Source organism: Camelina sativa, chromosome 4, assembly GCF_000633955.1.
Source record: "Camelina sativa cultivar DH55 chromosome 4, Cs, whole genome shotgun sequence".
Classification (NCBI taxonomy): Eukaryota; Viridiplantae; Streptophyta; class Magnoliopsida; order Brassicales; family Brassicaceae; genus Camelina; species Camelina sativa.
The window spans coordinates 24,933,013-24,950,567 of NC_025688.1; the positions used below are offsets into that span (position 1 = coordinate 24,933,013).

General features: G+C 37.2%; 7 protein-coding genes across 9 annotated transcripts in view; 3 read left to right on the plus strand and 4 right to left on the minus strand.

The window, feature by feature from the left end:
- LOC104782311 (ethanolamine-phosphate cytidylyltransferase-like) overlaps positions 1-1,178 on the plus strand; it is a 4,695-nt gene extending 3,517 nt beyond the window's left edge. The window contains exon 10 of the mRNA XM_019244966.1: positions 944-1,178. Coding sequence (XP_019100511.1) covers positions 944-975 — 32 coding nt within the window. The 3' untranslated portion in view covers positions 976-1,178. The remainder of the gene's footprint in view (positions 1-943) is intronic.
- Positions 1,270-3,448, minus strand: LOC104782312 (7-methylguanosine phosphate-specific 5'-nucleotidase A-like). Its single transcript, XM_010507214.2, has 10 exons — positions 3,281-3,448; positions 3,030-3,155; positions 2,866-2,926; positions 2,640-2,772; positions 2,422-2,545; positions 2,271-2,327; positions 2,090-2,186; positions 1,713-1,923; positions 1,576-1,636; positions 1,270-1,484 (listed from the first exon to the last, which is right to left on the minus strand). Exons 1-10 carry the CDS (start codon positions 3,392-3,394, stop codon positions 1,419-1,421), a joined length of 1,050 nt encoding a protein of 349 aa, XP_010505516.1. The 5' UTR covers positions 3,395-3,448; the 3' UTR covers positions 1,270-1,418.
- Positions 4,777-5,641, minus strand: LOC104782313. Its single transcript, XM_010507215.1, has 3 exons — positions 5,272-5,641; positions 5,128-5,193; positions 4,777-5,032 (listed from the first exon to the last, which is right to left on the minus strand). The coding sequence occupies exons 1-3, from the start codon at positions 5,635-5,637 to the stop codon at positions 4,871-4,873; spliced, it is 594 nt and encodes a 197-aa protein (XP_010505517.1). The 5' UTR covers positions 5,638-5,641; the 3' UTR covers positions 4,777-4,870.
- Positions 5,869-8,387, plus strand: LOC104782314. 2 transcript variants are annotated; one of them, XM_010507216.2, is made up of 9 exons: positions 5,869-5,957; positions 6,037-6,156; positions 6,247-6,292; positions 6,439-6,493; positions 6,928-7,023; positions 7,124-7,177; positions 7,242-7,307; positions 7,992-8,070; positions 8,198-8,387. In XM_010507216.2, exons 1-9 carry the CDS (start codon positions 5,913-5,915, stop codon positions 8,273-8,275), a joined length of 639 nt encoding a protein of 212 aa, XP_010505518.1. In that variant the 5' UTR covers positions 5,869-5,912; the 3' UTR covers positions 8,276-8,387. The 2 variants fall into 2 exon arrangements, with proteins under 2 accessions (XP_010505518.1, XP_010505519.1); XM_010507217.2 differs by having other exon boundaries at positions 6,037-6,135.
- LOC104782315 (UPF0725 protein At3g25080-like) lies at positions 8,552-10,441 on the plus strand. The gene is made up of 4 exons (XM_010507218.2): positions 8,552-8,943; positions 9,057-9,243; positions 9,335-9,435; positions 9,545-10,441. Exons 1-4 carry the CDS (start codon positions 8,914-8,916, stop codon positions 10,031-10,033), a joined length of 807 nt encoding a protein of 268 aa, XP_010505520.1. The 5' UTR covers positions 8,552-8,913; the 3' UTR covers positions 10,034-10,441.
- LOC104782317 (diphosphomevalonate decarboxylase MVD1) lies at positions 11,877-14,888 on the minus strand. The gene is made up of 9 exons (XM_010507220.1): positions 14,528-14,888; positions 14,189-14,387; positions 13,744-13,807; positions 13,384-13,528; positions 13,032-13,118; positions 12,663-12,820; positions 12,516-12,564; positions 12,293-12,417; positions 11,877-12,212 (listed from the first exon to the last, which is right to left on the minus strand). The coding sequence occupies exons 1-9, from the start codon at positions 14,735-14,737 to the stop codon at positions 12,011-12,013; spliced, it is 1,239 nt and encodes a 412-aa protein (XP_010505522.1). The 5' UTR covers positions 14,738-14,888; the 3' UTR covers positions 11,877-12,010.
- LOC104782318 (uncharacterized protein At2g38710) overlaps positions 15,297-17,555 on the minus strand; it is a 9,931-nt gene continuing 7,672 nt past the window's right edge. For both annotated transcript variants that reach the window (XM_010507221.2, XM_010507222.2), the window contains exons 3-6: positions 17,088-17,207; positions 16,202-16,316; positions 15,793-15,886; positions 15,297-15,712 (exon numbers count right to left, since the gene is read on the minus strand). In XM_010507221.2, coding sequence (XP_010505523.1) covers positions 15,504-15,712; positions 15,793-15,886; positions 16,202-16,316; positions 17,088-17,207 — 538 coding nt within the window. In that variant the 3' untranslated portion in view covers positions 15,297-15,503. The remainder of the gene's footprint in view (positions 15,713-15,792; positions 15,887-16,201; positions 16,317-17,087; positions 17,208-17,555) is intronic.

The window sequence follows — 17,555 nt, forward strand, 5'->3', positions numbered from 1 at the left end:
TCTCAGGCGTGCTCGAGAGCTTGGAGACTTCCTTCTTGTTGGAATACATAATGACCAGACTGTCAGGTTTATAAGCTCAATTTTGGCAGTCTGCTTAATTGATTGTCTCAGTTGTTATTAAGTTATCTTGTTCTGTTTTCATGTCCTGGCAAGTGTTATGGGGATTGATCAATTTAATTGACGATGTTAGTTTTAGGGAAAAAGAATAGTTCTTGCCCTCCTTCTGGTATCTACCTTAATACTTGAGAAGTTTTGATGTGCATAATTGCTTCTCTGCTTAACATCGTCTGACCAAATTGTGCTTGGTATACGTTGCTGTGCAGTGCTAAAAGAGGAACGCACCGCCCAATCATGAATCTCCATGAAAGGAGCTTAAGTGTTCTGGCATGTCGCTATGTAGATGAGGTGATCATTGGTGCTCCATGGGAAGTGTCTAGAGATACGGTAAGCTGTCTATGCACTTTTCCAAATAATACCCAAATGGCTTTCAAGAAACGCTGTTGTTGACAATGATTTGGATATTGCAGATAACGACATTTGACATTTCGTTGGTTGTTCATGGGACAGTAGCCGAGAGCGATGATTTTCAAAAGGTAAAAACAAGATGTGGATGCGAGTTAATGTATATACAATAGGTTAAATACAAAGACGTTTGTTTTCTGAGAATGTGGTTGATGATTTTGACAGGAGGAAGATAATCCGTATGCTGTACCAATAAGCATGGGCATATTCGAAATTCTAGAAAGCCCTCTTGATATCACAACTTCCACTATAATCAGGAGGATTGTAGCAAACCATGAAGCATATCAGGCAAGTTTCTTTTCTTTGCTTACTCTTCTTGTTCTTATAGTAATTGATTCACTTGAACAATGTCTCACTCAAATTCGTTTTGTATTTCTATAGAAACGTAACGCGAAGAAGGAAGCTAGTGAGAAAAAGTACTACGAGCAGAAGTCATTTGTGGTCGGGGACTGATAGAATGAAAAAGCTATATGTTTGGCTTTTCAAGTCCATGTTCGGTTTCTTGCACATCTTATATCTGTGTAATGACTACATAGTAGGATGTTTTTTTTGGATGAGACTCCAACGCTACATATTACGTTTTGTTCTCTAGTTTACACTTTACATAAAGAAGGCACTGATGGTTTTAGTACCAATTGCTTCTTTTATTCTCTTCACTCTTTTGATCTTTCATTTTATCTTTATTCTTTGTTTCGCTTGTTGCAGCAAATAATTTTAGATTGTATATGTTTACATACATTATGCATATATTTTAATCATTAGATTAACTCTCTCTCAATACTGGTCACTCAATATAATCTTAAAGCCAGACACATGAATTTAACCTTCAATAATGTTTTCATCAACAGAAAGAAAGAATCTTGCACTTAAACTAACTCCTCAAAGGTACACTGTAGCTAACTCGCTTCTGTTGAGAATAACTGAGAAACAAGCTCCAGAACTCCCCACATAGGTGCATCATTCTTTATTAGACCCCACAGGACATAAAACATTGATTAGCGAATTTTCAGATGATTAAGATAATCTATAAAACTTGCTTATGTGTTTACTTACAAGATAAACAAGATCAAAGGCCTCACGGTAGCTCTCAAGACTCTTCTCAATGTTATCGTTCCTGGAGAGATAAGCAATAGTTAGAGAAGACCAAAACAGAGAAGAAGCAAAACAGAAGAAAACAAAAAAAAGCTCACAGAAATCCAATAGATATTCGAGTCTCATAATTCAATCCATCAGACATCCTCAAATCCCCCAAATGATCTCCCATAAGCAAAACATTGGTTCGTTTTTTCATGTTTGCATTTTCTTCATCTTCCTCGGCAGTGTCAACACCAAGTCGATCATGAAGTGGAGCAGCCATGTCTAAAGCGTGTTCGTTTTTGTTTAGCACGTGAATTAGCTTTCCTGTATTTGTAAGAGGTGAAGAGACTAGTTTATAAAAGCAAGATATAAAATCAACTGCTTAGTACTAACTAATTTCCCAGAGAGATTTCAGCTTTCCAGAAGGAATACCACAAATATGAGTTGATGAATGCGCTTAAATGAATGACAAAACACCAACCAAATATACCTTTGAAGGAAACTAGCTGTCCATCATCATTGAACACCATCCTGTTCGATACAATCTTCACATTCTTGAAAGTTCTATGAAGGTTCTGCCTCAAAACCTGGTAAGAAAGTGAGAATGTAACAAAACCACATTCATTATAGAGGCACCCAGAAGTGACAGAATAATACTCCTTTAGTGTCACCTCTTCAATGACATCAGCAAGTCCAGCTGAAAAAATCAGAACTGGGATCTCCTTTTTCTGAATCAGATTGCAAATAAGGTCGACTTAGACAATGATACTTGTTTCTTTCAGTATTGAAGTATACTTGCAAACATGAATTCATCCTTGTTACCTCCAAAAATTCAAAAAGCTCAGTCACACCTTGTCTAAAAGCTATGGAGGAATCCGCAACAGATTTCTTGATTGCCTCATATGTTAAACCTCCCTCAATGAGAAGCTCATGAGTTTTACTCCACCTCATCACAAACAACAACAAGTTTCTCAGTTTTTTCCCCCACCAACAAGAGTATCAAACGCAATTGTGATTGATAAGAAGAAGAGTATACATACCATTCTTCCATGAGTTTGGTTTTCTCATCAACAGGAATCAGAGGAGAAATCTCTAGAGGATGATAGTGATCATATAATGCTTGCCTCTTAGCATCGTAATACGCGTTTCCTTGCTGCAAGAGGCCATGACTGGCTATGTATATATAAAGGTTTCAGCTTTACTTGGAATTTACTTAGTGAGAAGAGAGAAGATTACAATTGATCAAAGTGTGTATGATGAACATACTCTGGCCTCGAAGTCCATTGACTCGGTATCTCGTTAATGTCGCATCGAAGTCTGCAATGACCTTACAAAATTGGCAGAGACCAAACGACACAAAGTTATAATCTTTTGAGAGCAAAAAAAAACTTGGACATAGATTCCGAGATACAGTGGGAATTGGGAAAGACCTGAAATTTGGAAGGACCGGCGTCACGAATCAGGTTGATTTTATCGGTGAGGGCTCGAGGATGATCCATCACAGTGTTGGCAGATAGATTAGACTGCTCCATTGGACTCTTGGCCAAAGAGTTATTCTGAGAAGAGAGAAAAGGAGAAAACTTTATACGGACAACGTCTCAAATTTTAGAGTGAAAGAGAGAGAGAGAGAGAGAGAGAGAGAGAGAGAGAGAGAGAGAGAGAGAGAGANAGAGAGACTCACCTCGTGGCCGAAGCAACAAAATGAATGTGTTTGCGAGTGAGTACGGCGACGGACGACAGAGATACGAATTGACGACGGCGCGTGAAAGCGCGTGCAGCAGTTGATAATGAGCATCAAGCAATAGTGTCAGTGAGCACTTTTATAAAATGCATTTACACTTTTATCCCATTCTTTAATTCTTAAGCTTATACAAACTACAAAGTACCGAGCACCATTTTTTTGCTTGGTAAGAGAGATTTAAATCAAATCAAATCAAATATTAAAAAGGGTTATCAAAATTCTCTTGCCAAAAGCTTTTAGGGTCTGTTACTTGAGTTTGTTTGCAAGTGATGAGATAGTGTTGATGATGTCAAAGCTCCCACCTTTGTTTGAAATAGAGAGTTCTCTCCATGTATGAATGATATTGAAAGGTCAATGTTTTCGTTGACTTTCACTTCATTTTTAGATGAGTTCTCTGTTCTGTTGTTAAATGGTAAAAGGCAATTTATGACAAACAAAATTAGCTCTATATCTATAATAAGCAAGTTGGAAAGTTTCGGTTTTTGACTCTAAAAGATTTGTGACCATTTAGAATAACTTTTATACAACAAAAAACGAGTTTATTGCTCTTCTTACTTAAAAGCATTACATTGAACATTTCACTGCACATATTGTAAATCTCACTATTGACAAAAGTCTCCAACCAAAAAAAAAAAGAAAAGAAGTAAAAACTATGCAGCAAATGAGAAGAAGCCGATACTAAATCATCAATCACACCACACAAAAAGTGCATGTGAAGAAGCTTAGAGAGGCTTGAAGTAGAGGTGATGATCTGAGAAGAGAACCCTAAAAGCTTGTCTGCATCTACACTTCAATCTAATTACAAAACCATCTCCTGATCTCTCTATCCTCATCCCTCCTCCACAATCTTCTTCTTCTTCTTCTTCTTNTAGTGTCAGTGAGCACTTTTATAAAATGCATTTACACTTTTATCCCATTCTTTAATTCTTAAGCTTATACAAACTACAAAGTACCGAGCACCATTTTTTTGCTTGGTAAGAGAGATTTAAATCAAATCAAATCAAATATTAAAAAGGGTTATCAAAATTCTCTTGCCAAAAGCTTTTAGGGTCTGTTACTTGAGTTTGTTTGCAAGTGATGAGATAGTGTTGATGATGTCAAAGCTCCCACCTTTGTTTGAAATAGAGAGTTCTCTCCATGTATGAATGATATTGAAAGGTCAATGTTTTCGTTGACTTTCACTTCATTTTTAGATGAGTTCTCTGTTCTGTTGTTAAATGGTAAAAGGCAATTTATGACAAACAAAATTAGCTCTATATCTATAATAAGCAAGTTGGAAAGTTTCGGTTTTTGACTCTAAAAGATTTGTGACCATTTAGAATAACTTTTATACAACAAAAAACGAGTTTATTGCTCTTCTTACTTAAAAGCATTACATTGAACATTTCACTGCACATATTGTAAATCTCACTATTGACAAAAGTCTCCAACCAAAAAAAAAAAGAAAAGAAGTAAAAACTATGCAGCAAATGAGAAGAAGCCGATACTAAATCATCAATCACACCACACAAAAAGTGCATGTGAAGAAGCTTAGAGAGGCTTGAAGTAGAGGTGATGATCTGAGAAGAGAACCCTAAAAGCTTGTCTGCATCTACACTTCAATCTAATTACAAAACCATCTCCTGATCTCTCTATCCTCATCCCTCCTCCACAATCTTCTTCTTCTTCTTCTTCTTCCACTTCTTCTTGTTCCTTATGAATGATATTTCACAGTAAACTTATCAAAAACAGTAATTGTGTAATCTTAAAGACTAAAAAGCAGAATTATTAAAGAATAAACATCAAACCTCATAAGCATAGTTAGTCTCTCCACGATTCATCTCCTCTACGCAATGGTTAACCTTGTTCATCGTCTGTTTATAACCAAACCCGATTCAAGATTCTTGATTAGCATTAGTTAAAACCAGAGAGAGAATAACTATATAACAAACCTCTGTATCAGAAGCAGACGGCGTCGTATCTTGCTTCTCCGAAACAGGGCTTGTGAGATTCGGGTCATGAACAGAGGAAGAAGATTGGTTGTTCTCCGGGGAAGTGAATAGAAGAGGAGAGGTTAAAAAGATTGGTTCTTCTTGAGTGGAGAGTTTTCTTCGTTTGGACTGATCTGAATCGTCGGAAACAGGGGAGGCGCGTTTCAACGGACGTGTGATTTCATCGGCGGGTAACAAGGATGGGGAAGGAGAGTAGTCGTAGTAAGGTGGAGAAGTGATACGGAGGAGAGAGAGATCAATGTCGTTGACGCTCAGATTATGGTTACGGTCTATAACTTTGTTTTCCCTCATCATCATCATCATCATCTTCTTCTTCTTCTTCGTTACTCTTCTTTTGCTCTGCTTCCTTCACGAAAAATAAGTTTTGAGAATGAAGATTATTAATCACGTAATCCTTTTGCCTTTGGAATCTTGAAGTTGCGTAGGCTTTTATAGACTCGGTTTAAAGATTCCGGTTCAATTTCGGTTCAAATTAACGGTTTACGTAAATTACAATTTATTATTATTATTTTTTAGTAAAATTCATATAATCCACACGCGACGTCTTATTATTACATTAAATTAAAATCTACGCCGCCGTGATGAGTGTCGCCGGCGTCTACCGTTTGACTCTTTCTCTCCCGCCGGTACTCGTTTTTTGTCTCTCGCTCACACGAAACCATGATTTTTTTAGATAAATTAGTAATCTTGCTGCTCTGTTTCCAGATATGTTATCTCCATACCTTCAGCATTCCCGTTAATGGGAATCACACTCCATCTCTGCTACCACACCGCTACTCTGTATTCCACCATAGTCGCCGATTGGTTACCTCTTTTTGTCACAAAGTTTGTATTTTTATTATTATTTGAGAATACTTTGGTTCGAATTCGAGCTGTGTCTTACCTCTCTCTCTCTTTGTTTGTACTTTCTTTTAGGCTTCGAATAAATCTGATGCTGAGGCTGAGCCTTCATATGGTGAAGGTATTCATAGTATTGAGAGTTTACATCAACGATTCAGTTTATGTATCTTCTATACTCTCTGGTTGATACACTCCTTTTTGTGTTTCTTCCCATGTTTGTTTGTTATTGAATTGAGTTTTGACGCTGTCTTCACTTACCTTTTCTAGGTGAAATGTTGGATAAGAATGGGACAAGCAGGAGCAACCCGTTCGTTTCAGAAGAGTATGTGATATACTACTAAATCCTTGCTTTGGTATATACTTTTCTAATGCCTCTGTAATGGCGCTTATGAGTTAGAAAGTATGACTGTGGCTGGCTACCATCTTAAAACTACTTCATTCTTTTCATGTTTTGTTCAAGACTCCCACAGAGAACTGAGTATTGCGGTTTAATGTTTATTTTATGCTTTTCATAATGATTTGCCTGAGTTACTTTGGTTTCCCACTTCTGTGGTGATCATGAAAAATGTCAGTTGTGTTTCTGATATGGTCTATCCAAGTATTAGATAAGATAGGTCCGGTTCTGTTCAATGTGATTGAGATATGCATTGCAATGGAAAGATTTGGGGAATTAATATAATCTTTAAGATTAGAAATATCTCTTCCTTTTTCCTTTTGATGATTTTGCCAGCGTGGATGTGCTGCAAAAAATTGCAGGCTTCTCAAGAAGTTGAAGAGATATGGACTCTCTGGAATATTATCCTATGGGTTACTTAATACGGTATATTACTCCACAGCTTTCCTCTTGGTGTGGTGAGTAGAATAGAATTCTGACAGTAAAGCTACATGAACATTGTTCTCCATCATAACATACATGAGCCAGAAACAGTGACGATTATCTATATGTATATAGGTTTTATGTGGCCCCAGCACCGGGAAAAATGGGTTATCTTGCTGCGGCTGAGAGGTATGGAATATTTTCAGCATTTTCCTAGTGTTAAAAGGACGTGAGAGATTCGTGTTGCATGCAGATTTCTTAAAGTGATGGCCATGGTCTGGGCTGGAAGCCAAGTTACTAAACTCATCAGAATAGGAGGGTAAGTAGCTAATATAAGCTTCTTACTCAGTTAGTTCTTTATAGCTTAAGAACATCATTCTGCTCTCATTCTAGTTTCATGGGTCTGAGATGCCTTTGAGTGAGCTGTTTAACTGCATCCTGCCAGATCATGATGATGCAGTTGTAATTAAAACCTTTCGTATTGTCTCGCCATGATAGATTTGCAGACTATGGCATTCTTGTTTTAGCATCAACAATCAAAAAATCATTTGATTTGCAAAGTTCATAATAAGTGTGTATTAGTAGGTCCTGAAAAAGTGCCAAGTACTTCAACCTTTTCATGTGTAGGTTTTAGTAGAGATAAGTTTGTTGTTTATAGATATTGGTATATCGCTTTAAGATGCATGTGGTGATGAAAAATGTACCTTCATTTTGATCCTTTGGCGCAAATCTACCTATATTCTTTTCAAATAACAACAACTTTATTCTCGTTTTAAGTGTGGAGAAACATGTCTAAGTCTTAGGTGACAAGGTAATGCTAGGGAAAAGTGGTCATATTATTAGTAGATAATCTGTTATGTAAGTGAAAGTGGTTCAAAACCAGTTATAAACATAGTAGATGGATACAGGACAGTTGCACTTGCACTTTCATTTCCAGTTTTGATTATTGTCGATCTTATCTTGTTGTTATGTTGTTACCCATGAAGAATGTTGATGTATGCAGGGCAGTTGCACTTGCACCTATTGTTGATAGAGGATTGTCGTGGTTTACAGTAAAATGCAAGTTTGAAAGTCAGGGAAAAGTGAGTGCACCAGTATTTCTCTGAGTAATACATATGTAGATAATGATGTTAAAAAATTGATTAACTAGTAGATAATGATGGTAAAAAATTGATAACCAAACCAGTGGATGCATTGCTCTTTTGACAGGCTTTTGGCGCATTGGTTGGGATATGTCTTGGTCTGGCTTTGATGCTATTTGTCGTTGTGACACTGCTTTGGGCATAGCACAGTACATTAAGTACGGGTTTTGGCTTTTCTTGTTTAAAAGAGATAATATGTGTAAGAGATAATTTCAAAAACATGGGAGCAAGCAATGTTTCCAGAGAATTTCAGTCTCGCCACGGAGGCCCACCAATTTTTGTTTGTTATTTTTTCTTAAAAAAAAGGAAAAAAAAACTGGGTTGCGAAGAAGGCCCAATTGGAGCCCAAAATGGAGTCAGCCAGCCGGATGGATCAGGAGGGCAGGGGAGCTATAAATATAAAACAACCGCGTGGAAGAAACCTAAGTACAAAAATCGACGGACCAAAAGCATCAGAAGCCGAATTATCCACAAACCTTAAAGAGGACCAAGGAGACGATCATGCTGTTGCACTATACCCGTCGCAGTAGGGCTAAGATTCTAGAGCAGATGAGCAAACCTATGCCTACTATCAGTGTAATCTTATTTTATTTTTGTTGATGGGAACTTATGATGGACTAATAATTATTTGATTTTATCTTCTAACAATATATATATATATATATAACGATTGATTAGCCGTTCGAGGCCAAGGGTTCGATAACATACGGTTTTTGTAGACTGCGGGAAGTGATCTGTAATGATCAATCTCCTTGTTGTAGCTTAGTCAATCTTTATGCTAAGATGGGACTTCATCGTTACAATTTGTTTCAGGTCTCTTCTTTCTTTCTTTATTATACCCACATGACATGAACATGAACATGATGCTATCTTTATATAATCCTCGCATTACTTACGTTAAATCAATGTCTGTCTTGATGTATTAGGGGACAAACTATCAGTTCATTCTCGTAAAGAAGTACCACTACAGATTGATTATTGCTGCTACCTGTTACTACATAACTTTGGTTGCAATGGATCCATCTACCTCTTTGCTCCACACTTTTCATATTAGAATCGGTGAACGCAAAATTGCCGGATTTGTTTTGTTGTGCAATATTGTTAGAATCCGAGGTAAAAAGAAAACTCTGACTTGTGTTTTGATGTGCAGTATTGTTCATTTGTTGTCTACAAGTCTTCCACTTGCTGATTTAATCTTGTATAGGGGAAACCAATAAGGACGAGATCATTTCATGCGACTGGCCAGGTAGCATGCCTGAGTGGCCGACAGAGGATCCTTTCGACAAGAGAAAGCGATTTTACGTGGTAAGATTATTATTATTCTTAAGACACTCTTTGACTTTTGCTTTGTAGTTATGATATTTTTTTTTTTTGGGCAAATGTAGTTATGATATTTATGTTTTGCTTTTTGTAGTTGAACAAATCAGAGGTCCAAGACAATGACTGGATTCGTCTTTACTTGGAACTTGCAGTCGCCAAATATAGAAGTACCAACATGGATCCTGATCTGTCCGACTTGAAGATTGTGAATGTGGCTATAGATACTAGCCAAGATCTCAGTGAGGGACTCAATGCCAAAAATGCAACTGTCTACATAAGTTACAAGGACTCGTGCGAGGCTCGGGTTGGTAAGGATGTTGATCGCATAGCTGTAGTTAGAAGCACCTTCTGTGAGCGTACAGGACACTTCACTCTCATGGGTAGGCATCAGAGTTCAGAACTTGTACCAAAAAAGGGTGCGGATCAGAGTTCAGAAATGATACCAAAAAAGTGCAAGTATCAGAGTGAGAATGACTCGTGTGAGGCTGGGGTTGGTGAGGATGCTGACTGCATTACAAGGAGATTCAATGAGGTTGGTGAGGATGCTGACCGCATTACAAGTAGCTTCAATGAGCATACGTGACGCCTCAGTCCCATGGGTCAGCAGAATCTGAGTTCAGAAAAAAGTTTGAAGTATCAGCGTGTTATCCGGCGGCGTTTAGGCGTCGTCAAACGGTGGCGGATTTTGAGTCTTAGGTGGCCACAAGGCATACAAAAACCATGGTGTTGGCTTGGCTCATCGTCAGCACAAGACAAGATCCGTTTGAAAATGTATGTAAGATAGTAAACTATTTACGGAGGGCGTTGTGGATATGCTTTTCTTGTTTAACAGCTAAGTGTAAGAGATAGTTAAACATGGGAGCAAGCAATGTTTCCGGAGAATTTCAGTCTCGCCACGGAAGGCGAGCAATCTTCATTATAACCAATTATAAAGAACAATGTCACCAGAGGGTCATACACTCATACTCATCAAATCCATTTATATCTACAATTGCTACACCTACTATACATGCCCTTATAGACGTTTTGTTGTCCTTTATGAGTGTAGCAAATGAAGTGATACATTGGCGTCAGTCCATACTAATGTGATTTTCTATACAAAAATAATATTTAAGAATAAGCTCTGTAATCATGTACCCAAGTAAATGTTAATATGTGTATTTAACTAAATGAAATGTTCATATGTCTATTTCTTATTTAAAGTAATATATATATATATATATATATATTGTTTTTTTCTTCTAATCAATCCACACATTAAAGTATTAAATACTAAAGTATAATTTACTTTTTACGCAATATAATTGTATTTTTAACTAATATAACCACATATACATTTGCTTATAAGTGTTGTTCATATCATACTTATTAACTAGATAATAGTATAATTTTAATTTAGTTTGAATTTAATTTGTAAAAAAGAGTAGGTTAAACGACATTTTTAACATTCACAGTTAGTATGGTGTTATAGAGTTAATTATACTCCACCACAGCAAGTATGGAGCTCAGCAATTTTTTGTTTTTGTTGTTTAAAATTAGCTTATACATATAAATTAGCTTATATCTTATACAAGACGTGACGGAGTTAATAACAATCTGTTAACAAGATAAAATAAATTTATATATTACTGTAATCGACAGTCAACGTTAAAAGTTCAACTGGTCCAGTTGGCGGAATATCAAACAATAACTGCGCGAGGTTCATGTCTCGAGTAGTATAGCATATTTGTTTCAAGGAGTCGACCTCGTGAACATTTTTGTAAGTTACAAGGACTCGTTCGAGGCTCGGGTTGGTAAGTGGTAACTGGTAAGGATGTTGATCGCATAGCTACAGTTAGAAGAGCCTCTTCTGTGAGCGTACAGGACACTTCACTCTCATGGGTCGGCATCAAAGCTGACCAAAGAGGGTGCGAATCAGAGTGAGGACAACTCGGGTTGAGGCTGGGGTTGGTGAGGATGCTGACCGCGTTAGAAGTAGCTTCAATGCGCACACGAGACGTACACCTTAGTCCCATCCCATGGGTCAGAATCTGAGTTCAGAAAATAAGTGTAAGTACCAGCGTGTTATCTGGCGTTTAGGCGTCCTCAAACGTGGCGGCTTTTGAGTCCTAGGCGGCACAAGACAAGATCCATTTGAAAATGTATATTAGATAATAAACTATTAGTGGTTGCCGACTAAGTTATTTGGTGTGTTAAGTGGATTAGTTTTTGTTTTCAGATATGACATGGTACGTTTTGGTTACAACAGTATGGACTTGAGATGGACCTTTGATGCCCCTTTTTGGGAAAACTGACCTGATGATATTAATAGTGATGGTCAAGTCTGTTCTGTATTTGAATGATACATTCAGATTTAGCAGCAATATCTTATTCGTTTGCAATATTGATTTCTTTTTTTGAATCTACGTATAGCTAGCATTTAGAGATGCACCCGATGAAGAAGAATTTTATGTAAACTCAAATAGTCAGATGAATGCTCTCTTAGGACAAGAGTTGGAGCTGACAAAGCAAAAGAAAAAGCTGTTGCAAATCTCAGAGTTGCAGTAATAACAGGAAATGGTTATTTGGGGAGGCCAGTTTGAGGATGGAGAAGAGCCTGAGTTTGGTCTTGAAGCACCACAGGTCCTCTTCCAGCTTTGCTGCATATAAAATAACTCACTTCACCTTTTTGATCCTGACGTCCAATTTTGTCTTTAATTCCTTGTGGAAGCTCTCCTTCCACGCCTGCCTCTTTTACAATCGATGCATCGCCCAGTACGTAACTATACAAAAGTAGCGAACACCAATTATAATAGTCAGGGATTAAATCAATCAATCAAATCAATTTCACTTCCTATATTACCTCTTCATGTCTGTGTCAGGCTTAGGCGGGAAGCAGTAGAGCAACCCCTGCAGCAATTCAACTGCTACTTTTCTGTTTCGTGCAATTAGGACCGCGTTTGGACCTGCATCAAATGTGTAAGCAATCTGTACAGGAAAATGAGATTACGATTAGTTAGAAACTAGAAACCTCTTTTGAAATTAGATGCTAGCTTTTGAGCAATGGAGTAAGCAAGCATACATACCTCTGGTGTACTGGCAGAACGGTTCCACTTTTCAACTAAGCTTATTATCCTGGCATTATCAGTTAGTGAATTGCAATCAAACCCACGACATTGATAGCTGAAACCAGAAAATGACTGCAAAAGAAACCAAAGAAGAGAAAGAGATACCTGTGGGAGGTGTCATTCATGTAGAATATGGGTGGAGATGTATCCATACAAACAGCATGAAACTGATTACTGTCTGCACACGTCAATTTTGTAAAAGATGTAAAATCTCGATTCTTTATAGCTTCTTCCATTTGCACAATCCGTTCTGGGACAACTTCCTACGGAGAAAAAAATTAAAGTAGAGCATGAAGTTCAGGGAAATATTTTCATTTTTGAAGATAAGCAAGCACAACCAAGCAAAATTTATTTTTAAGTGATACAGACTGTAATCGAAACATTAAGCAAGCACAACCAAAAACCTTTAGCAACCCAGCAAAATTTATTTTAAGTGATACAGACTGTAATCGAAACATGAAAAAGGGAACATACCTTTGCTCTATGCTGTAAGAGCAAACTTGTCTCAACACTCTCGCGCATTCCCGAGGTGCTGCTTCTTTCCTTCTCTCGTGAACTAACCTGCATGTAACACAAGCTAATATGAGTTGAAAAAAGAGTCACAAAAAAAAAAAAAAACAGAATTATCACAGAGTTCAGATTATATTATTCAAACAAAACAGCAGAAATTATCACAGAGTTCGTATAGCTCATCTTCCTTCATATACTTAGACAAGAGAGTGTAACAAAAATTTAACTAGAGAGCCACATAATATAGAAGATGAAGAATAGGTTCGGTATTGAGCATGAATCTAAAAATGCAGTTAGAATAAGTTAAGATCCATACCACAGCAATAATGATAACAAGATCATCCCAATGCTTATCATCTACCAGTTGAACTGCAACACTGTCACTTCCATCTTCTTTGTTTCCCATGTTCCACTTGACAAATCCCCCAAATAAACTACGGCAAGCACTTCCTGAACCTTGCCTACATGGAGAAATGACATTATAACCATATATACTGGTACCACTTAATCTCTAGAGGATCGTCTAACTACACATAATTCAAATTAAAAAGCACATAGCAACATGGAAACTTACAAAATTACACAGTCACTGTGAGAAAAAGGATAATAGTAACTCGTACAATTAACATGGTGATCAGTAAGGGTGAAAATGCGAGTCAGGTAACGTAAGTCATACCTTGCTATAGCAGAAAGTTGACTTGGATCTTCATTTACATTCATCAACTTGGCAAGAGCAAAAACTGTACCCAAAAGCAACTGTTATATACTACTACATTGAGCAGTTTCCAAAAGAAATATCAACTTAGGGAATCTAGAAAATCATTCATCACTGGCGGAAAGAGCCAGGATCAATCTCATTGAAGTTGAGCAATTCTAAGATAAATTATGCAGAAAAAGATAAAGATCTAGAAGCAAGATATGGGACAAAGAGAAGAAAGCCATGTAACTATTTGGTTGTTGCATCAAACTATATTGTGGCTCTCTCCGGTATCATCCAGAGAATCTATGCTAAACAAAATCAACCGGAGGGTGTCTTAAAGTTCATACATTTACATGAATGTAACTGTCTTTTCCTACCATAACACCATGTGAGAGAGAGAGAGAGAGAGAAAGCACAGTACCTAAGCAAGCAAAACCAGCAGCTGAAGAAGCTAAGCCAGCAGCAGTAGGGAAATTGTTATGAGAAGCAATATGAAGATGAAGTTTCTCCCAATCTTTCTTCTCTATCTTGATACCCTTTTCTTTGTCTTCAACATCATCACCACGACTTCTAATTTCCCTCAAGCAATTCTGATACCTACTTCCAGAAAGCGAGATTTCCTATACTAACATGAAACCAAAAAAAACTCTTCTAAAATCATCACAAAGATACACTAGCATGTAATCCCAAGTCTATTTCATACGAATCTCTAAAAGCCAGCTTAAGAGAAGATTTTCAAAGATGACACAGAGCAAAGTACCTTGCCGTTAAGCCACATTCGATCCCGATCAAAGGAGGGACTAACAGCGACGGTAGTGAGAGTACAAAGGTGATCAGGATCAAGCGTGACGCTAATGCTATCGTTAATGGGAAGAATCCGAACCTCATCTCTCTTTCCCCAATACTTAATCACGGCGATATTCGTCGGCGTCTGTGCCGTTACCATCATCACCCATTTCTCCTCCGCCATACGCGCACACCAGCTCAAGTTTTCAGAGATCTGTGTGTGAGAGCTTGCAGAAGAGAGATTCAAATAGAAAGAAAAAAAAAATGAAATGAGAGTGACGGAGAGTTCGAAAGAGAAAGAAGAAGCTCAAATCAGGTGGGAGAGAGAGAGAGAGAGAGAGAGAGAGAGAGAGAGATGAATCAATAAAATAATAATAATTAATAAATACGCTAAAGGATCTGATTGGTATGATTCGGTTGCGTTTGCGTCCAAAACGCAATCACATGCTTAAAACGATTCGTGTTTTTATTTTATTTTTAAATAGTATTTATTTATGCAAAAATATCAAACTAGGCCCCCATATTATGCAAATTCTTACGGAATACGCTTTGTACTTCTTTATTAAAACAAATATAACCTCCGAATTTGAGTTACACTCACTTTTGGTCTTACTGGAAGACTAATGAAGGTTTTTGGTTCAGGGTCTATTTCGACAAAGTCAACTCAAGTTCAAGTTCATTTTGTTAACTTAATATGATTTTAACATATAATCTAACTAATAAAACTGAATGTTAGAGTCGTATAAGTTGAAGCACATTAGTGAATCTAGGAATAAAGTGAGAGATATCAAAGTGATTTAGTTAATGTTACAATTGTGAAACAGCAAAGTCGAAGTCTCGTTTCTCTTATGGAAGAGCCAGACAGTTTGAAATCACAGATAGAATCACAGGTAGCCAAACATAATCAAATGGCATCCATTTGCAGCGGTTTTGTTTTGTTTGGGTGCAAATCAGGCAAAAGCAGGCGTGTTGGTCCCATTAATACCAGGGCCAACGCTCCTTGTTGCCTTCACATACGAAAGGTATTCGCTGTAATGCATGCTGAATAATGTACTCTGGTAACGCGTTAGATGGATTCGCCTACGCAATGCTTCTGTTATTACACCGTTGTATCCTGCTTTACGCACCAGCGAATCTATTGCCTCTAGCTTTGTCCAGCCTGCAAAAAAAAAAGAGTAATTGTTGTATCAACAACGCAATATAGCTTCAAGTACTTGCATTATTGTATCAAAATGGTACCTTCATGAGCTGCAACCTCAGGCAAATATGTACCACTTCGCTTTGTATTAGTCTCAGGTTCAGTAAACTCAATGATTATACCGTGCTTTCCCACCTTCAGAGTCAAATCACAAAAATATCACCATATACAAGAAGAATTGGACAAACCACACATACAAGAAGAATTCGACAAACTAAATCTACTTGCTGCTTCCATATTAAAAGTGTCATTGAATGTAAACATAGCAGAGCAGTTTCACTGAGTGGAAAGTAATATGAGAAGAAGGAAATCAGAAGGTTTACTGGATGTGTGGTTAAATGCTATGCACTCCTTATTGGTAACTATATGCTTAATATACACAACTTTTCAAATACATGTTGATACTCTTCACAAGATTGACATATCGTAAAAGAAGAGTGACGAGAATACCTCCCAATCAAGGTAATCTTCTGCATCCTCATAATCAGTCAGGACAGACACTGTACATTGCAGAAATGGCAATTCTTTGGCCTGTATAGGTGGGAACCTGCGGTCTCTCAAGGCACTGCAATATTATCTAAAACAATTAGTGTCTTTTCAGCCTAAAAAGAAAGATACCACAAGCATTTACAACCAACAACATGAAACAAAAGGCAGATCTGCTATAGGAATTTCACCTACATATATGTGCTTCATTTGTAGTCTCGAATGCAAAATTTACAGAACAAAGTTACTCAGTTACTTTACAGGAAGTTGGAGCCTGATTTGCTCTTAACTGTATTACAATTGCAGTTCAAGCTCACCATATACACTTTGAAGAAAGATAAAACATATGAAGATAAATTAATCAGGATGCACCAGAATTATGTTGCAACGAAAAAGATAAATTACACGCTAAACTCAGATACTACAGCTGAAAACCTGATACTTGGTACGAAATCATCTAGGCCGTGATAAACTGATAATAGGGAAAATACCATATTCGTCTATGTTTGGTTAACTATACAAAGAACTGGTTTGCAAACATAGTACATGTGTATCACTTAATGTTTATCAATCGATAGTCTATCTTACACCATTGGTGTCCCATCTAAGCAACAAGCAAGAAAAAGTACAATATATGTTTATAACAAAAGCACAATGGGCAAAAAGAGAAGCAAAAGGAGTCAGGAAAAGAAAGTCAACACTCAACAAAGTTGTTAATAGATAATACATAAGACTTAGGAAGACATAAGCATAGCAAAGTTGAGGGAGAACTCACGTGAAGAAAAGGAAGAAACAGATGTATAATAGAAGAAACAAAGAAAAGAATCCTAGAGGGAGAGCGGTAAGTTACCTTGTCAAGGCATAATCCTTGAAGCCACTGATCAAGCGGCGTGCTTCCAGTGTACCAATACATCCACGCAATCGAGGCTCCCCACCATTCACTATTTTCTTCCAGGTAACAAACAATGGACTAGAGACAAAAAAAAATACAGGACAATCAGCAAGAATGGATTATGCGTTTAAGAATATAAATAATTTCAACACATTAGACCAAAAAAAAAAAAGTAGTTAGTTTCTAGCATCAGTCAGATAACGCATGTGATGTTTACTCACTATAGTCTCTGAATATTAAATAAACAGTGTGATTGTGAAATTAATATCCTCATCACAGTTTCTCACAGACTCTTAAGTGATATTTCACAAGGATCAAGCCAGACGATTCTACAGTCTAATCAAGATTTCCATATAGAAGAAGTCGTTTGACATGAGAACTCTCTATCCAATTTTAAGACAAAGAGAAGCAAACTTTGAGAAAGAT

Coding starts and splice junctions, on each gene's coding strand:
- LOC104782312 (XM_010507214.2), bottom strand. CDS start 3,394: ATGCTCATTATCAACTGCTGCACGCGCTTTCACGCGCCGTCGTCAATT. Junction 2,546..2,639: donor ACCAAACTCATGGAAGAATG/GTATGTATACTC, acceptor GTTTGTGATGAG/GTGGAGTAAAACTCATGAGC. Junction 1,637..1,712: donor CGAATATCTATTGGATTTCT/GTGAGCTTTTTT, acceptor TTATCTCTCCAG/GAACGATAACATTGAGAAGA.
- LOC104782313 (XM_010507215.1), bottom strand. CDS start 5,637: ATGATGATGATGATGATGAGGGAAAACAAAGTTATAGACCGTAACCAT. Junction 5,194..5,271: donor CGTCTGCTTCTGATACAGAG/GTTTGTTATATA, acceptor GGTTATAAACAG/ACGATGAACAAGGTTAACCA. Junction 5,033..5,127: donor AGACTAACTATGCTTATGAG/GTTTGATGTTTA, acceptor ATCATTCATAAG/GAACAAGAAGAAGTGGAAGA.
- LOC104782314 (XM_010507216.2), top strand. CDS start 5,913: ATGAGTGTCGCCGGCGTCTACCGTTTGACTCTTTCTCTCCCGCCG. Junction 7,024..7,123: donor ACAGCTTTCCTCTTGGTGTG/GTGAGTAGAATA, acceptor ATATGTATATAG/GTTTTATGTGGCCCCAGCAC. Junction 8,071..8,197: donor AGTTTGAAAGTCAGGGAAAA/GTGAGTGCACCA, acceptor CTCTTTTGACAG/GCTTTTGGCGCATTGGTTGG.
- LOC104782315 (XM_010507218.2), top strand. CDS start 8,914: ATGGGACTTCATCGTTACAATTTGTTTCAG. Junction 8,944..9,056: donor ATCGTTACAATTTGTTTCAG/GTCTCTTCTTTC, acceptor TTGATGTATTAG/GGGACAAACTATCAGTTCAT. Junction 9,436..9,544: donor AGAGAAAGCGATTTTACGTG/GTAAGATTATTA, acceptor TGCTTTTTGTAG/TTGAACAAATCAGAGGTCCA.
- LOC104782317 (XM_010507220.1), bottom strand. CDS start 14,737: ATGGCGGAGGAGAAATGGGTGATGATGGTAACGGCACAGACGCCGACG. Junction 14,388..14,527: donor GAATGTGGCTTAACGGCAAG/GTACTTTGCTCT, acceptor ATGTTAGTATAG/GAAATCTCGCTTTCTGGAAG. Junction 12,821..13,031: donor TCTTACAGCATAGAGCAAAG/GTATGTTCCCTT, acceptor TTTTCTCCGTAG/GAAGTTGTCCCAGAACGGAT.